General features: G+C 43.1%; 1 protein-coding gene across 1 annotated transcript in view; it reads right to left on the reverse strand.

Moving 5' to 3' along the window:
* Positions 1–20,335, reverse strand: part of DSTYK (dual serine/threonine and tyrosine protein kinase) — a 56,005-nt gene that overhangs the window by 30,275 nt on the left and 5,395 nt on the right. Inside the window, exon 2 of the mRNA XM_045841421.1 lies at positions 1,907–2,295. Within this exon, the coding sequence (XP_045697377.1) occupies positions 1,907–2,295 (389 nt within the window). The remainder of the gene's footprint in view (positions 1–1,906; positions 2,296–20,335) is intronic.

Consider the following 20,335-nt stretch of genomic DNA (forward strand, 5'->3'; position numbering starts at 1 on the left):
GAAGTGTGAGAGCTCTAGGTATGAAAACAGGAAAGCCACCACTGAAACTGTCCTGAGAGAAAATGCTGCCTTATGCGAGGGGGAACCCCCCCCAAAACGGAACTATCTTCTGGAGGGTGGGCCCCTTGTAGAACAGGCTTCCTCCACTAGGTGAGTGTTCTCGGAACCATCTGTTTCAGTGTATGAGCTGGTGGTGGTGTGAGAGGCTGCGTTTGGCACCACTGAATTTTTTTTTTAGGAATCTTTCAATATGTTTGCCCATTTCATGGTGGGTGATTTACGAGCACACCTGCCCACAGTGCGCTGAGTGTTCAGCAGTTTTTGACCAAAAAGGGCATACTCCGTGCCCCATCCTCCCTATTCACCTGATCGCACCCCGAGTGACTTTTTTTTGTTTTCCTAGATGAAAGAAGTCCTCAAAGGAAAACATTTTGCTGATATGAAAGAGGTGAAACAAAAAATGGCAGAAGCACTAAAGGCATCAAAATCAACAAGTTCAAAAACTATTTTGGGCAGTGGAAAAAACGTCTCTATAGGTGTACTGCATCAAGTGGAGAGTACTTTGGAAGTGACTAAAGCTTAAACATGTAAGACTAAATACATAATTTTTTATAAATAAATTCTGGGTTTTCTGCCCTCCCCTTGTATACATAGCCCCCTCTAGCTTTTATCAAGGTAAAATAAATGTGGGCTCTGACCCTGACTGGTGTGGCTCAGTGGATTGATTGCCAGCCTGCAAACCAAAGGGTCACTGGTTCAATTCCCAGTCTAGGGCACATGCCTGGATTATAGGCCAGGTCCCCAGTGGGGGACACACAAGAGGCAACCACACATTGATGTTTCTCTCCCTCTCTTTCTCCCTCCCCTCCCCTCTCTAAAAATAAATTAATGAAATCTTAAAAAAATAAATAAAGTGGGCTCTGGAAGGAAGTGACAGTTTCTACTTCAAGAATATCATATAGACCATGGCCACAACCAAAGGGCTCTTTCACTGCCCGGGAGATCAAGCCTGTTAGAACAAGGGGAGGTGAAGAGGTTTTAAGAAAAAAGAAACCACTTTCCTAGTCTGGCCAACCTAGCTCTTTCTTCCTGGCACTGCTAACCAAGGTGATGGACTCTATTCTGACAGCGTCTACATTCTTTCATTCCTACCCACTCCTGACCCTCAGGCATAGTCACATCCTTTGCTGATCCCCATCTAGTCTAATAAAATAGCCCAGTCCCAGCACAAGAGAGGAGTCCTCCCTGAGTGGAGACAGGAATACCAGAGAGACAACGTGATTCTTAGGATATGCCACAAGGCCTGTGTTTTCTTTGGAGAGTTTACTGCAAAAGAGAAGCAAATGACATTCTTCTTGTGCCGGGATCTCTCGATCTCGTAACATTGGGCCAGACTTGCCCTCACATTCCCAAGCTCCTTAGAAAGTGCAACATGATCTATCCCACTTAGTTCAGCAAGTGATGGCTAAGCCTAAGGAAAATCTCACAAAATTTTTTGCTCATCTCAACTCTCACAAGAACATTAATTATGCATCGTCTTATTGCTCCTTTTAGAAAGGGATGGCTACAGGCACTCCTAGCAACACCTTCCTGCTAAGAAAGGAAAAGGATTTCTAACCCCAATCATAATTATTCTGTAAAAGCATGTCGAGATGCAAGTATCACATTCCCTCTATTTTAGAAAGGGAGATAGGAGGCAAGGAGACGAGCCAATTGCCCAGGGCTGTGCAGTGATGGGCTCTGCTACAACCATGTCCATTTCCAAGTTCCTAGACTATGTTCCTTTGACTTCATCAGCTGATGCTCAGAGCCCAGGGTATGTAATGCCAAATTACTTTCTGAAAAAGCTCAAACACAAGAAAAGCTGGTATACATGTGTATAAGTGTATAAGTATGAGATTGGTACCTGTAGGAGAGCATGGTGCATCGTCACCTCCAGTTCGGCTAAAACATGGGCAGCATCCTCACTGTCCTCTTGGACCTCCAAGTCCTCCTCAGGGATGGTCTCCCAGGTGCCCTGGTGAGCAACCAGAGTGTGGACTAGTTCATACTGGCCGGGGAGCGCCAGGCTGACCCGAGTCTGAGTCCCATAGGTGAAGCGGAGGCGCCGAAGCTTACAGCTCTCCTCACTGCCCAGCTTGGTAGTAGGAAGCACCTGTGCCCCCAATAGCAGGTTCAATAGCTGGCACTTGGCATTACAGTCCTGGCCGAGGATCAAGATGCAGGGGAGGCAGTCCACAATCTGCTGGAGGTACTTCTCTTCCTTAGGTGGGAAGGAAATGCAGCTCAGCTGGCCTGGTTGGGGAAGGGGAGGGTGGAGAAGGAGAAAGGAGGACAGAGAGAAGAGTGAGGAGGGCAGAGAGACTCACACAGAGACCCCATTAGGATGCCAGGGTCCTAGAGAAGGAATTTCTAGGAGGCTCTTGGTTGAAGGAGGTATCAGGAAAACACCCAGGTCAGAAAAGGCTCCTCAATATCAAGCAGAATTCTCCTCTGGGGCTCATCCCCAAAGCAGCTGTTTCCATCCAGAAAGGTGGCAGTGGCCTGATCTTACCCTCTCGCCTTCCTTTTTCATCCAGTGGAGGGACAGCCTAAGAAGTTTACAAGGACTTAGGCACAATCACAAGATCATTAAATTGACAAAGCCACAAACTGGGATGTGAGTCCAAGTGTAGGAGGGTGCAGCCAGAGGGTCCCCAAAAGAAGGATTTGTAATGGCGTTCAGAACTCAAGGTGTCCAGGAAATATTAGAAAGATATACAGGATGTCCTCACCCTCCACCACAGGTGTGAGCTGGGGGAAGGGATACATGGAGCAGGGCCATTGAGAGTGGTTTTGCATAGCAAACCTTTGTAGCTAACCTCTGGCATGGTCATTTAACATATCTATAACCTTTAACTGGTTGCATAGATATGTTAAATAGCTGTGGCCAGGCTATGAGTCAGGGGGGATGTAAGGAACTTCCCCCCAAGATGTAACTGGGAGGCAACTCCCCCTAGTTACAGTGCCTGCGTGAGAACTTGGAGATGACTGGCTCCACAACATGGGGCCACCCCTGAGCAGACTCATGATAGAGCCCAGTAAAGCTGGAAGGATATTTAAACCCAGACTTGGCAGCCATTGAAGAGAGAACCATGCGGTTTTGGCTGAGTGGAGACTCCTGCAGCCATGTAAGGAGAGGGAAGCACGTGGCTGCAGCCATGTAAGGAGAGGGAAGCACGTGGCTGCAGCCATGTAAGGAAAACCACACACTTTTGGCAGGGGGGGGATCCCCCTGCAGCCATGAGAAGAACCACCACTCGGCTTTAGCAAAGAATCACCACGCAGCTTTAGCTGGAGATCCCAGCAACACAGCTGATGGTGCTGGGAACCGAGGGAGGCCTACCAGCCGAGCACGGATTACTGGAAAGAACCGCGAGCTGCCTGAGCCATGGACTTCTATTTCTTTCCCTGAGATACGGTACCCCAGACTGGGCAAAGGGGGGAAGGAAGGACTGTGTGTGTTTGTGGGTGTTAAGGGACTTTGGGATTTTGATGAAGACATTAAGTCATTACATTTAGTCTGTACAACTTGAATAAACAACTCCTTTCCTTTTCACCAATCTCTAACATGGAGAGCTATGATTCTCTGGCAAAGGGGAAGGTGAACCTAGCGCAGGGGGACCCCAGGAGAAATGGGGGTCAATTCGGTAGCATTGTGGGACCCTCTTCCCTGGTGGCCAATCAGGGAAAATCATGGCAGACCATATGTACAGTAGCTTTAAAGTAATACAATTACTTGCACATGCTCAGTAAAAGCCCACCAAAACTAGCCAGGAAGGATCCGCCCTATAAGAATAAAGTCCCTCCAGCCCATGAGGTCAATCTCTTCTTGGAGTTGGCCTGCTCCCATGTTCTCTGCTATAAACTGGGTGTTCGGTTCAATTCTTTGTCCCCATCACTAAGAACCTGGTTACCTGTGCCCACCTGTACACAAGGAAAAACTACACCTGAATATGTCAAAATGAAAATCCTCCTTGTGACCACAGAAGACCTAGTACTTGAACACATTCAGCCTTTTTAAATGTCACTACCATATGAAGTTTTAGCTTTGTTATTTTCCTCTTTTATGACATACTTCATAACTATATATATGAGCTAATCTCTGAACACACACACACTAAAATTAAAATTTATTCAAGTTTACATAAACTCTAGAATCTTTTCTGGTTCACCTTTCTGATAGCTGGCAACAGCATCCCAGCGGCCAAATCATGTGTTTTCTTTAAAAAAATGAGTGCTCATCAAGATCAGTATCTCCTAATTAAATCACACTCCCCGAGTCTATGGGTGGCAAGACCCTGAGTGAGACGAAGGGAAAGAACGGCCTGTCAGGGTGAAATCCAGGTACATCGAGAAAAAGACGTGATCTCTCTCAAAAACATTCTTTCAGGACAACCACAATTCCACAAACAAGGCAAACAGTATTCAAAAAAGAACCGAAGACTTCCTCAAGTATGAAAGCCTCTGTTTGAGACAGGGAACCAGAAATTAGTTGATGGAAACTCAGATTCTGAACTCGATCAGAATCCCCGACTCGTTCAGTGCCTGGCCTGCCTCTGTCTGTGACTCAGCAACCCTTGCGTTTGTTCAGAAAGGCACAGACACACAGCTCCTAGGCTGACAGAAGGCGGGTCTTACATCTTAATCGAAATCTGGGGTGGCCCCAACTGAAACAGTAATCACTGTAGTCACTTAACCACGAGCTGTATTAAACCGCCATGAGCTATTTATTTTGTCCCTATGAATGAAGCAAGAGAGCCTGGACTCATTGAAGAGGCTGGTCTACTTTAGACTGTACCTATCCTGCCACAAACTTACTGTTTCGAATTCTCAAACTGATAGGGGACTCAAAACTTGGAAAATTTTAGCTTAAGGTAAAAAGCTGTAACGTGTATGTTGAAACTACAGATAAGGCCCCACCTGGCTCCTGGAAGAAGCAGCTCATCCCCTGGGGCACTGATAGAGGACTACCTCCTGGGGACATCCGAACCTTTGTTCCAGGAAGCAGCAGGCGACTACCCCTCCCCCTTGTAAACAGCTCACTGCCCAGGACAGGAATGTTGCAGCTTCTGAATCTCAAAGCACTCACCACACTTTGTTTGTCCTTACCCACCCCCTTACAAAAGATCTGGCCAGGAAAGAGAAGAGGAAGATGATTTGTTAGGGTATGAACCCGCCATCTTCTCAGATCACCAGCCATCTGAATAAAGCGCCCATAAAAGACTCAATCACCCTGGCTGGTGTAGCTCAATGGATTGAGCACGGGCTGGGAACCAAAGTGTCCAGGTTCGATTCCCAGCCAGGGTACATGCCTGGGTTGCAGGCCATAACCCCCAGCAACTGCACATTGATGTTTCTCTCCCCCAGCAACTGCACATTGATGTTTCTCTCCCCCAGCAACTGCACATTGATGTTTCTCTCTCTCTCTATCTCCCTCCCTTCCCTCTCTAAAAATAAATAAATAAAATCTTAAAAAAAAAAATCACTGTCATTGCTTATTGGATTTGGTAGTGACAGGCAGCCCGAACACCAGTATCTTTTCCAGTTACAAAACCTCCTTCTCTTCCACAAATGCCGCCACCAAAAGGTTCACAGTAGTTTGCTTTCACCTAGACCCCTCTTGCACATTTCCTGGAGCATTTTTTCAGGTCTGTCTACAAGTACAGCACATGGCCTGCACATGCACATCAGCAACGACAGGCCTGAGGTCAGGAAATCTCCTCTCCTGGCGAAGAAATGAGTTCCTTTAAAAAAGCAAAAAGCATTAACTGAGTGCCTAATTTTGTGTAAGGTATTTACTAAGCACAAGAGTAAAACACCAGACCAGTGATCTACTTCTGACCTAAAATCAAAAGCAATAGGACAGCACTGGCTAGTGTGGCTCAGTGGACTGAGTGCCGGACTGCAAACCAAGGGGTCGCGAGTTCGATTCCCAGTTGGGGCACATGCCTAGGTTGAGGGCCAAGTCCCCAAGATGGGGCATGTGAGGGGCAACCACACATTGATATTTCTCTTTCTCTCTCTCTCCCCCTCTCTCTAAAAATAAATTAAATCTTAAAAAAAAGCAATAGTGACAGGGGACTCAAGACTTGGAAAATTTTAGCTTAAGGTAAAAAGTTGTAAGTCTAGCAAGTAATGTGTATGTTAAGCTTTTGTTTCAGAAACTACAGATAAGGCCCATCCTGGCTCCTGAGAAAAGCAGCCGACCTCCTGGGGCACTGGCTAGAGATTACCGCCTGGGGACATGCTGGAGGCATCCAGGCCTTTTGTGTGACCACCCCCCACCCCCCTTGGGAACAGCTAACTGCTGAGAACAGGAAAGCTGCAGCTTCGCTCACCTAATCCTCCCTGAATTTCAAAGCCTTCACTGCACCTTGTTTGTCCTCCCCCAACCCCGTTATAAAAGATCTGGCTGGGAAAGAGAAGAAGAAGATGGTTTGTTAGGGTATGAACCTGCCATCTTCTCGGATCACCAGCCATCTGAATAAAGCGCCCATAAAAGACTCAATCGCTGTCATTGCTTATTGGATTTGGTAGTGACAGGCAGCCCGAACCCCGGTATCTTTTCCGGGTACAATAGGATACAGACAATTTCTTGTGTAACCACTTAGCAAATAATCGGCTTGTCCTGAGTCCTTTTGTATCATGTTCACAACCAAACACTTACCACTCTACTCTAGTTATCTGTTGTAATTACTAAAACGCCCAACACAACAACTGAAACATAGTACTTTATATTAGACTTCTGTTTGCGGTGTGAGAATCCATTTATGGTGGAGAACTGTCTATACAGAAATTTGTAAGTGGTTCCACTAAGGACTCGGAAAACTCCAGTACCACAATGAACCATTCAGGATCAACTATCATTCCTAAAAACGTCCTGCAACTCAACATGGAAAACAGACGTGGACAACGGGACGCACCTTGCAGAATTTAACTACTCCTCAGCCTGAGCAGCGAGAAGTCCTACTAGGTTTACTCTCAGCTACCCTTCCTGTCCTTCCTCTTCCCCAGTCCTCAGATCCTCAAGTAAGTGTTAAGTTCATTCTGACAAACTTCCTCACTCCTAAACAGACATCGGTACCTAATAAAAACATAAAACCTAAATGAGTTTTGCTGCTGCTCTGGCTAGAAGAGTGGATAACAGACAATGAAAACAAACTAAGCATTTTTCAGAACCAGAGGGAGAGATCTCAACATCTCTGAGAAAATGTCAACTACAGGAAAGCCATTGAAACATGCTCTTCATGAGTCAAAAACCACAGCAGACACACCCATTCATCTGACCCAAATTATCACACACCTCCATCTCTGTAGTGACAAAACAGTCGCTACAAATAAACCTGCTGGTGTCAAACCACCATAGAGCAGTGCAACAGGAGGGGCTGGCACTGAATGAAGCTTTCCTTCTTGGGCCCGTGCACTGCTAGGGTTCCATGTGCCGCCAGTCGCTCTGAAGAGAGCTCTTCCACACGGGTATCGACATTGGCCTTTCAATACCTCACTATCCAAGCCCTTTGCCTCCCCCACAACTCTTGAGCTTTTTTTATTGATCAAGGGCGTGGAGAAACGAAGGCGAAACTAGATTGTTCAACTCCTTGCTTCTCTCAGCAAAGGGCTCATGGTTGGTTCGGTGAGGGAGTAGTGCAGCATCAAAGCAGAAAGAACACTAGAGAGGAGGGAGGTATTCTGACCCCAGGCCTCACCGCTGATTAGCTCTGTGACTTTGGCAATCCACTTTTTTCTCAGCCTCGGATTTCTCATCACTGAATGAAGGGAGTTGGATTAGATCATTTTTAACATCCTTTCCAGTTCTCAAGTTTCAGGATTCCATCAGATTTTAACTGTTAAAGGAAAAGTAATTGAGGGGATGGGTGGTTGGTCTGGTTGTTTTTATCTTAGGTTGTATGTGAATTTAATTACATGAGCTCTCCCTGGATCTACTGTAACTGCAGATCAAAAGGGTGACTGCACTAGCCAGGGGCTTTGAGGGCGACTGTGATGTTTTAGCAGTTCTCTAGAGGGGAGATGAGAAACTGCAGACCGGCAGGAGGAGGAAGGAAGAAAACCTGCTTCAGAACTGCAGCAGCTACCCCACTGACAGTTAAAGGACTTCGGAGTTAATCCGGTTTTCTTTTGTAATTAATATAACAGCATCTGCATATGGGCTGCCAGAAGGTAACAGCAGGGCTTCTCAGCTGGGGCACATTAACCCTGCCAACTCTGGCTGCGGGAACAGTCGATTCAAATTGTCTGAAGTACAAACCAAGGCTTTTTTCCCCTCTCGATGGTTCTTAAATACAGATTATCTTGATTGCGATTAGAGCTGACCCTTGAACAATGTCAGGATTAGAGGCTGAAAACAACCTGCACAGCAGAAAATTCCTGTGTAATTTGTCAGCCCTCTGCGTGCATGGATTCCCACCTGCCAGTTAACCCCTGAACAACGTGGGTTTGAAACATCAGGTCAATTGACCCACTCAGTTGAACTGAAAAATACTGCATGTAAGTGGACCCGCACAGTTCAAACACATGTTGTTCAAGGGTCAACTGTACATCTGAACAAAGGTTTCAAACTAGAAGAAGAGCACCTTCAGTAGTAACCCGTTTTGTTTATTTTTTTAGACAATGAAGGGGAGCAAAATACACCACCCCAAAATACACATCGGCATATCGATTATTTTAAGCTGGTTATTTTTAAGAAACAGCAGACACAAGTGAAGCTCTGAAACCTGACCAGAGGTTACCTTCTTGTAAGAAACATTTATGAGGAAGATTGCCCTTTGTAAGGGTGTCTCCTTCTCAGTACCAAGAAAAAGATGACTAAATCTCTAGAAAATCTCTTCATCAATGCAGAACGGAAAGACTTAAGTCTGCATAACAACCCTGGTTTACTGTGCTTTTCCTCCCAATCTCCCATAACTAACCCCCAACAACAACTGTGTTTAGCTAGAGATTATACTTCAAGTGGTACCTTGGGCCATTTCAGAATTACTCAGTTTTCCTGGGCATCTGCCATGTGTGCAGGAGGTATGCATATTATTAAACTTCTGTTCACTTTTCTCCCGTTAACGTCTTTTTATTATGGGACTGGAGAGGCTCAGCCAAGAACCTATAAGAGTAGAAAAAAAATTATCTTCGCTCCCCACAGTAACATTTACTGTGCCTCATGTACACAGTAAATCACTTGATTTGCCTCATGTCATTTAGTGTTCACACTTCTACCACAGAATGGCTATTTTCATCCCCATTTCTAGTTAACAGTAGGAATTTATCGGAAACAGTATCTTACGGGGAAAAAAGCCCATGTTTCTCCACGTATCCAGGCAAATAAAAGGTGGAATACAGGGCAGTGCAGGAGCTCGACGTAGATCTCAGGGGCCAGTGTTGGGGAGGAAAACTTCTACCCTTCTAGACTCGTTGGCTAGTCTAACAATCAAATTAACACATGGCAGATTAACAAGAGTAACTGCATATGAGTACAGGGGCCCCTAAGAACATAAGACCCACAGCCAGTCAGACAACTGCGATTTGTATGGCTTACAAGGGCTTAGCTTCTGTCATTTGGAAGGCAGCATCTTACAACAAAACCTTCAGGAATGATCTAATAACGGAATGTGTCAAAAGGACACACAAGCCAGCTCAAATGGGGGCTCACTGACCAAAACAAAAACAATGTAAGCTTAAAAAAAAGATAAATTTTAATGACAATAGACTATAATCCATTCAAAAATTCTCAAGTGCACACTGATATAAACAAAACAAAACAAAACAAACAAACAAAACACAAGGGAACAGGAGAGCTCTTCCTTAACATAGAATATCAACTAAGAAATACAGAAGGAGGCCCTGGCCAGGGAGAGCTCAGCTGGTTAGAGCACCGTCCTGATACACTAAAACTGTGGGTTCGATCTCCAGTCAGGGCACATATGAGAAGCAACCAATGAATGCGTGAATGAGCAGAAAAACAAAACTGACGTTTCTCTCTCTCCCACTCCCCCTTTCTTTCTCTCTCTAAAATCAATTTTGAAAAGAAAAGAAATACAGAAGGAATGATAACTATAAAAACCATTACTGAGACAAGTGGGAGTTGTCAAGCACACCAAAACCAAGCCAGGTAGATGCTATATCCGGTGGAATTTCAGGAACAGGATTATCGGTGAAATTTTAGAACACTTCCCGACAAAAGACTAATAAACTGCAAAGAGAAAACTGGTGACTTTAAGGTGAAGAGCCGAATGGGCACTAACATGGCCAGTGATCAAGCTTAACATGTCCAGGGTAGGATGAGCTGACATCACGTGACCGCATCACTTCTGTGCCTAATCCTGCCCAGAGCTTGTGACCTGAGTCTGGACGTGAGGCAACAACAGGCAGACCCAGGCTGCGAGTCACCCTACAGGATGTAAAGCCTACTCTCTAAACCCATCAAAGACACAGTAAATGCAGGGGAAGGCCGAGGAACTGTTCCACAAGAAGGGAGTCTGAAGAGACGTTGACAACTAAATGCAACATATACTCCTAGACAGGGCCCTGGATCAAAAAGAAAAAGATTACTAGGTCATCTAGCAAAATCTGAGTGGGATATGTGGACTGGGTAGTACTGAACCAATGTTAATATCCTGACTGGGGAGTCGTGTGCTGGTGTGTAGAAGCATGTACTTGTTTGGGAGAAATGTACTCTGGAGTGTGTTTACAGGAGATAAAACCACCTGTCCAGAGATTTCTCTCAAACTGTTCAGAAAATGAGTAGACATAATAGAGAGATAGCTATTGGGTGATGGAGCAAATGCAATAAAATGTTAACTGAAGCCCTGGCTGGTGTGGCTCAGTGTATTGAGTGCCAGCCTGCGAACCACAAGGTCGCCGGTTCAATTCCCAGTCAGGGCACATGCTTGGGCTGCGGGTCAGGTCCCCAGTTGGGGCTATGCTAGAGGCAACTTGTCAATTTATCTCTTGCACATCAATGTTTCCCTCCCTCTCTATCTCTCTCCTTTCCCCTCTGTCTAAAAATAAATAAAATCTTTTTTAAAATATAAATAAACAAACAAATAAATAAAATTAAATGTTGATTGGGGAATCTGCATGAAGTAGGTCTGAGAGCTCTTTGTACTGACCTGGCAACACTTACGTTAGTTCTAAATTATTTCAAAGTCATTTTTTTAAAGATTTTATTTATTTATTTTTAGAGAGGGAAGGGAGGGAGAAAGAGAGAGAGAGAGAAACATCAATGTGCGGTTGCTAGGGGCCGTGGCCTGCAACTCAGGCATGTGCCCTGACTGGGAATTGAACCTGCGATGCTTTGGTTCGCAGCCTGCGCTCAATCCACTGAGCTACACCAGCCAGGGCTTAAAGTCATTTTTTAAAAAAGAGCCGAAAGGATACCTAGCAAAGTGATCCAGTTCTGGCTCTCAGAGGAGAAAGAGTAAGAGACAGAATTTTACTTGACAAAACAAAACAAACAAAACCCATTGGGTAAAAAAATACATTAAATACAGTAATAACAGAATTTAAACAAAAACCGTTTCTTCACTGTCTACACTTTTGCCCTACACCTTACTTTCTGCCTCCTCAGTGTTCCTGTGATTGTTTACTACTGCCAGGTCAGAGTCTGGGGGCTTGAAGGCACTAATCTAAGTACGTAGTTCAGGATGAGATTTAGAACCCGAATCCTCAGGCTAAGCAGTATAGACAAACATCATGCTCCAGGTTAGGACACTTTAATAAAAGTTACCTATAACCACCCATTTCATAAAACAAGAAACAACCACCATCCCTGGCTGGGTGTCTCAGTTGGTGAAAGCGTGATCCAACATGCAAAGCTGAGGGTTCGATCCCTAGTCAGGGCACATACAAGAAACAACCAATGAATGCATAAGTAAGTAGAACAAATTGATGAGCCTCTCTCTGTCTTTCTCTCTAAATCAATTTGAAGAGAGAGAGGAAAAAAAAGAAACCACCAGAAGCCTGACCTTGCACTGCCTAGAGTGGCCCCTTTCTGATTAGTCAGTAGGGCAACACCTCCACCTCTTCTGGAGTTCAGGCCTCCTTTTATCGTATACTAACAAACCGCTTTCCAAGTTGAAGGAGTAGAACTCATTTCACCACACGGAATGAGAGCCAGCAGAGCATGTAATCAGGGATCTGAAATGAGTTTCGCCAGGGGGGTTCTTGTACACCAAAAAATACTGACTTTTCCCCTATGAGCCGTTTCCCCCTATAGCCTTCTTTTGTACCTATATACCTCCATAATATTAGAAGTTAAGGTTAGCATATGCACTAAATATTATTAAGGAGTAAACTCCATATTAGTTCAGTCACTCTTTAATTTAAATAGAGAGCTTTTATTCAAATAAGCCTTGTAATCTAGCTGCATTTATGATAGGGCCTTAGTCTTTGCTCTGAAAAGTTTGTGCTGATTTAAAAAAAAAATACTGAGAAATGTAATTCTTTCCCCATTATGTAAACTGGAAAAGCTAAAATCTGTCCAGCATAAATAAGGCACTACTAAAGTTCTTAATCCGCTGATGCTATGGTTAAACCTATCTTATATCTGAGTTAAAGAAAAGGGATAAAAGTATTTTTAAAAAGAAGTGTGAGAACAGAACCCTGGCTGGTGTGGCTCAGTGGGTTGAGTGCCAGCCTGTGAACAAAGGGGTTGCCGGTTCAATTCCCAGTCAGGGCACATACCTGGGTTGCAGGCCAGGTCGCCAGTAGGGGGCATGTGAAAGGCAACCATACACTGATGTTTCTTTTCCTCTCTTTCCCTCTCCCTTCTCTCTCTAAAAATAAATAAGTAAAATCTTTTTAAAAAAGGAAGTGAGGCTTTTATTTTAAAATCAAAAGCTTTTATGACTACATAATTCTTTGGGATAGTTTTGATGATTAAACAAGTGAAAAGGAAAACAATCCTCAAGTCCTACTTCCCATCTTCCTGTCCAGAAAACACCACCCCAAGGAACGGAAGCATATTATTGAGCCCAACTCCAAAGAGAATTGTAGCCAAAAGGTTCCCACAGCCACAGGGCACAAGGCTGGGGAACGCGTCCAAACCACTCAGACTGCCTGCTAAAGACAAAAGGCGGCCCCACTGCGCTGTGATGAGATAGGCACTTCAACTGTGGGCCCGTCAGGGACACCGATAGGTCCCAATGCACTGATCAACTTTTCCTCAGAGTCTTGGTTTAAACTATGGAAGAATATTACATATGGTGATTTATAGCTCTAGGCAAGGGGGTACATTTCTCAGCCACTGCTACATCAAGTTCCAGGATCCCCAAGATTACCAGACTCCCCATTTGGCAAAGAATCAATTTTCAAGCCTGAGGTGGACTATACTTAGACTGAAAATCCCACAGGGACTCTAGTCACACCTCTGAAGGTCAAGAACAAAAAACTGCATCTTTCACATGGACCCACCCTCTGTACTTTTTTAAAAATATATTTTAAAAATATTTTATTTATTTATTTTTAGAGAGAGGGGAAGGGAGAGAGAAAGAGAAACATCAATGCGTGGTTGCCTCTCACGTGGCCCCCACTGGAGACCTGGCCAGGCATGTGCCCTAACTAGGAATTGAACTGGCGACTCTTTGGTTCACAGCCCACGCTCAATCTGCTGAGCTACACCAGCCAAAGCTGTACTCTTGTTATATAAATAACACCATTGAGACTCCCTAGGCCATGTAGGAAGTGAAAACCCGCCATCTCTAGAGATGAACTAGTTTTCTATGAGAAACAAGGAGCAAACTTCACATCAGGTCTTGGAACTGTCAGGAAAGCTCTGGCTGGGTTAGCTCAGTTGGTTGGAGCATGGTCCCGACACGCCAAGATTGAGGATTCGATCTCTGGTCAGGGCACATACAAGAACCAACCAATGAATGCATAAATAAAGTACAACAAATCAATGCCTGTCTCTGTCTCTCTCTCAAATCAAGAAATAAAAAAAATTAATAAAAAATAAAATTTGAAAAAAACCATATGCACCCACACACCTCATACTCTTCATAGTGGCTTCCTTGCGAGTAACCTCTGAGAAAGATACGAAGATGACACACACACTAACAATAATCTTCACGAATGCATTGTTTTTGAACCACACAAACAAGACAATCATAATTATTCCATCAAAGACAGTTTGGGGCTAATATTCTTGTATTATTTTAGAAAGTGGGTAAAGCATCTCAACTCCTGTTTTATCAATGCCATTTAATCTCACAACCTCCCGCATCCCTGTTCCCTCCAGAACAGCTAATGGTTAATTAAGTTCGTGACCAATTTAAAAAAAGTCAGTAAAAGGAACATGATGAAACACTAATCTTTTAATAACGTCTACTTGGAACTAATAATGTCAATTACTTGAACAGTGGTTCACCACTGTGTGTCCTGCGCCCAGCACAGTCAGGCATTCATCAAGATTTGTTGAGTGAATGAGTATCAAGGATTTGCTTCTCATATCATGAGAAGCTCTGCTGTACTGGGCATCTGCATCCAACTCATTCTTTGGGACATGAAAATCATTCTCTGGAAGACTGGCAAAGAATGCAACTCTAGCCTAATCAATCATCTGTCAAATGTACATCATTATTCTTTTTTAGGGGCCCAGAGAGTAAAATGGTGCAAATCTACAAAAACATTATCTTTTAGTGGGGAGTTGCCCTTCTGAAGTAGAAACATTATTCCGAAGTTTACTACCCATGGATGTAATTGAAAGATATTTGTCTGTTACATACAAAGCACTATGGTAAGAACTGTAGGAGATATAAAGATGAGTAAACCAGTCTTTACCCATCTAGCACAATCTAGTAAGCAGAAGATAAAAACATCCATAGGTAGCATGCAAACAAGCAAATAAATAAAAGCATAATCTTTATGTCCAGAGCCTATAGGAATTGAGCACCTATAGGTATAAGGTGAAATTCACATTCCCCTTTACTTCAATAACATATTTTTGAGGTTTTGTTCTCAAAAGATGGGATTTGAGAAATATATTTATTGCAGGAAGATTGTTTGTTTCCTTAACCTAGTAAGACAGATAACAGAAGTAAGAAGAAATAAAGAAGATGCTGGGAAAGTGGAGAGAGCGAAACGAAACTTAAAGACTAGAATAGATTTTTATTTAACTCCATGCTTTAAAACTACTTGCAAGGCTAAAGAATTAATCATATTGAAATCAGCAATGACTTTTAAGAATAACCTAAACAGCGAATGATAATAATCTTAAGGTAATGTTTTAGGAGCAGGCAGAATTATCCAAGCCTTTTTAATAGTGGGCTTCCCTGTGCCACAGAAAAGATTATCCTAGGAAAGAAGACTTGGAAGTGGGATGGTGTTAAAGAAAAAGGGTGCAAAGAGCCATTGTGTTTAAGGAAGCCATATCCTCCCAGGGCCATGGAAGCAGCACAATCAGCAAAGAGGGGCCTGGTACTCCAAATGTCAGGGACTGGACGTGGGAATAAGAGGCTCGGGTATGTAGTATCACATTATACTCACTCGATCAGATAAAGTCTCCCACTAAAGTAAATTATGGTTCCACGACAAGCTATGGAGCCTGGGTTATGACTCATTTGTAATAAAATCTCTCCACTTGCCAGGGTGCATTTTATATTCCCATGGCCAGGTCAGAAAAGAACAAGGGAGGAGTCACAGAAGCCAAACTGGACTGGGAGCTTACAGACCCGGGCCTAATCCTGGTTACTGTTCAAAACTGCAGTCCCACATTCTCTTTCTGCTTCTCTCTTACTATTCCCCTAACCCATCAGGTTCCAACTTCCTAAGCTAATGCTCACCAACTGTACACACACACACACTCAAACAGCCAGATATTTTACACTAACTACACACCTGTACTAAGTGCTTTGCTATATATTACTTTTCTTAATATATTTTACTGATTATGCTATTACAGTTGTCCCAGTTTTCCCCCTTTGCCCCCCTCTACCAAGCACCCTCTATTCCCTCCAGCAATCCCCCCACCCACCTTTGATTCATGTTCATGAGTCATGCATATAAGTTCTTTGGCTACTCCATTTCTTATATTGTTCTTAACATCCCCCTGCCTATTCTGTAACTACCAATTTGTACTTCTTAATCCCTGCACCTTTTCCCCCACTCTCCCCCTCCCCCCTCCCAACCGGTAACCATCCAAATAATCTGCATATCTATTCTATGATTCTGTTTCTGTTCTGTTTGTTTGCTTAGTTTTAGATTTAATTATTGATAGTTGTGAATTTATTGTCATTTTAATGTTCACAGTTTTGATCTTTTTCTTAAACAAGTCCCTTTAACATTTTATATAATAATGGCTTAGTGATGATGAACTCCTTTAGCTTTACCTTGTCTGGAAAGCAGTTTATTTTCCCTTCCATTCTAAATGATGGCTTTGCTGGATAGAGTAATTCAGTTTATAGGCCCTTGCTTTTCATCACTTTGAATACTTCTTGCTACTCCCTTCTAACCTGCAGTTTCTTTTGAGGAATCAGCTGACAGTCTTATGGGAACTCCTTTGTAGTTAACTCTCTGCTTTTCTCTTGCTGCTTTTAAGATTCTCTCTTTATCTTTAACCTTTGGCATTTTAATTGTAATGTGTCTTAGTGCAGTCCTCTTTGTGTCCATCTTGTTTGGGACTCTGTGCTTCCTAGACTTGTGTACCTATTTCCTTCACCAAATTAAAGAAATTTTCTTTCATTATTTTTTCAAATAAGTTTTTGATTTCTTGCTCTTTCTTTTATACTTCTGGCACCCCTCTGATTCAAATGTTGGTATGCTTAAAATTGTCCCAAAGGCTCCTTAGCCTATCTCTTTTTTTTTTTTCTTCTTGCTATTCTGATTGAATGTTTTTTTTCCTTCCTTATGTTCCAAATCATTGATTTGATTCTCAGCTTCATCCACTCCACTGTTGATTCCCTATAATTTTTTCTTTATTTCACTTAGTATAACCTTCGTATCTGATAGAATCATTTTTACACCATTGAAGTGCCCAATGAGTTCCTTGAGCATCCTAATAACCACTGTCTGAACTCTGCATCTGACAGATTGCTTATCTCCATTTTGTTCAGATCTTTTTCAGGAGTTTTGTTCTGTTCTTTCATTTGGGCCATTTTTCTTTGTCTCCTCATTTTGGCCTCCCTGTGTTTGCTTCTATGTATTAGGTAGAGTTGCTATAACTCCCTTAGTAGTGTGACCTAATGGAGAAAAGCTACTGTTAACTGCTTGGGTGGGCCCTTAAGTTGGATGGGGCAGAGCCTTAGGTAATTGCCAGGGTGGGGCAATCCATGTGAACCAGGCTGATGGAGTCTCAGATATGGTGACCCTGCTCTGTGACTCTGTGTGGGGAGGGCCCAGAAAAGGGACAATGGCCACTGTCTGGCTTCTGGAGTTTTTTCCAGGAGGAAGCTGTCTCCCGGCACTTGCCCTGATGCCAGACACTTCAGTTCCTCCCTGTATTCCACTGGTGCCCTTCAAGCTGCTGCCCCAGAGCTGGAGCCCAGAGGGAGTGAGTCTGAATAAGTCCTCAGTCCACTGCAGACCCTTTAAGAGGAGTTGCCTGAGAATCCCAGTTTCTTCTGTCACCCTAACACCCACTGGTTTTTACGGCTAGAAGTGACAAGGTCTTATCTCCCTGGCACTGGAACCCTAGTCTGTGTGGCCTGGTATCCCTCACTCCTGAGATATACTGCCTGATTTTTATCTACCACACGTGGATGTAGGACCGGCCTGATTGGCACCTCCACCCCTCCTACCTGTCTGAATGAATGTGACTTCTTTAATTCCTCGGTTTTTGGACTTCCATACAGCTTGATTTTCTCACGGTTCTGAGTGATAGTTGTTTTGTAGTTTAGTTATAACCATTGCTGTGGTTGTGCGAGGAGGTGAGCCATGTTTACCTGTGCCTCCATCTTGACTGGAAGTCTTGATGTTAATATTATCTTAAAGGTCACAACTTTGTGAGACAGACAGTATTACTTCCATTTACTTATTTACTTAGATAATTCATATATTGCTAAATCATGCAACCATCACTACTATCTAATTCCAGAACACTTTCATCCCCCCAAACAAATCCCACACCCATTAGAAATCACTCCTCATTCTCCTCTCTCCCCATCCCCTGGAAATCACTAATCTACTTTTCTATCTTCATGAATTTGCCTATTCTGGACATTTCATATAGATGGAATCATAAAATATATGGCATTTTGTATCACTCCCACTTTACACATGAAGAAACTACGACTCAAATCAGTTACGTTGCTTGCCCCAAGTCACATAACTAATAAGGGGCTAAACTAGAACAGGAACCCAGATCTGATGCAAATACTTGTGCTTGCTTTTGACCACTATATGCTGCTTCCATGCAGGAGAGAGGAAGTGGAAGTCTTAGAAATACTTGGAGAAATGGGGTTTATCCCCAAAGCTAATGTGAGTAGTACAAATCACAATGATAGCACCACCTCTGCTGAGCATATGCAGAAATGCTGAGGCAGCTCTTCTAAACAGACCATGGCAAACTACTAGAAAGCAAGCCCAGCCTAGTCTCTTTCTGCTCCACAGCACAAGCCCAGCTTCTTCCCACCCCCCCAGCCCCATGAAGGTGGCAGCTCTATAAAACCAGGCTGAGAAGAATCTCTTCTTTCCCAACTTTCTGTCCCTTCCCTAGATGTCACTCGGCCACTTAAACTTTATTATCTATAGATTCCTGCCTATGTAGTCTAAGGAAAATGCCTACTCTGAATAAGTACATCAGTGTTTTCCCTCTTCTTTTTGATTGTGGTAACCAGTTTATACTAAGTATAAAAAAGGTGGGGAGGGTGAAGAACATGGGAGAAATCAAGCTGTTGGCTAACCAAAGGCAAAGAGCTCTAAAAACCTAAAAATTATAACTCACATAAAATGCCTAGAATGTAACCATACCTCAGCTTTCTGCAATTTTTCTGCTTTATGCGTTGCATCGTATAAGGCTGAGATTAGATTAGACCTTTCTAGAGGACCAAGTCCAGGTCTTCCAGGTCCCTTTCACCCTTCATCCAACATAAACAAACTGCCTACACAGCAGAATTGACTTTTTTTTTTCTTAGAGAAAAAGTATAAAACAAAAAAACTGATTTCCACTAACCTGAGACCAAGGCCAATGTCTTTACTTAACTCTTCATCCCCCATATCAGGCACTCGAATGTTTACTGAATAATAGTGGATATTTACACAGCAGTACCAGACACTGTTCTCAACACATATAACTCCCAACAATCCGGGAGGCAAGTACTAGTATCTTAATCCTCACTTCCTGATGAGGAACCAAGTGGCCCACCACAGCTGTGATTTGGCCAAGGTCATCCAGTCAGTAAGGAGTGGGAATGAGGACGGAGGGAATGCACAAGGACTAGAACATTCCAACTAGACACATTTGAGTCCTTCTGATTTCTTTAAACTGAGAGGTTTGTGATACATTGTAACAAGCTATGAACTGCCAATAGATCTAAAAACAAGAAAAATACTTTCCACTTTGCTACATTGTAAAAGTGCATTGTTGCTTTCTTCAGAAGTGCTCAAAGCCTTTACTGTATTACTTCTGAACCCTCTGACAAGAAAACTGACAGAGGGGCTCTCAAGCCCTACAGTTAAGTGAAAAGAAGGCAGCAGAGAAACTCAATCCAGGAAATTTCACTTGTAATTCAGTTTTCTTTGGTATAGGTCAAGCTACCCTCATGTTAGAGTTCTATTCCATCTACTTTTTCATTTTTAAACATCATGTGCATCGTATACAAGGTAGGGAAAAAGTAGGTTTACAGTTGTGTGTACGTGAAACACAAGAGTTTATTCTTTTATTATTATTGTATTATTATTTTCCATATGAACAACTGTAAACCTACTTTTGCCCCACCATGTACTCTCTACACTGCCCCCAGTGAATACAAAACTATCAAAAGTAAGAAGAAAACAGTTTTGGGAAGTCCTTCCCATCTAATTTGTGGTTAAAAGGGAAATAAAAACAGAGTAAATCCCATGATCTTCAGTTGCTCAAATCCCATGCTACATCTAGCCCTGACGCACACTCCATCCTAGTATGACACTTAAAACCTTCTGGAGGATTGTTAGGTTAAAAATTGAATGTTCATTCTTTTAACATGCCAAGTTCCTACTAATTAGAAACCAACATTCACAAAAGAAAGTTGAGACAGTCTCTGAAAGAACATGACCTTGCAAAGATAGCCTGTAAAGAGAGAGAACAAAAGCTAGTTGTCTTTTAAGGAGTGGTTTCTACTTTCTAATACAATTACCTAAACAGCTGAAAAAATGG

The sequence above is a fragment of the Phyllostomus hastatus genome, unplaced genomic scaffold, assembly GCF_019186645.2.
Source record: "Phyllostomus hastatus isolate PE091 unplaced genomic scaffold, TTU_PhHast_1.1 phas_contig_36, whole genome shotgun sequence".
Lineage (NCBI taxonomy): Eukaryota > Metazoa > Chordata > Mammalia > Chiroptera > Phyllostomidae > Phyllostomus > Phyllostomus hastatus.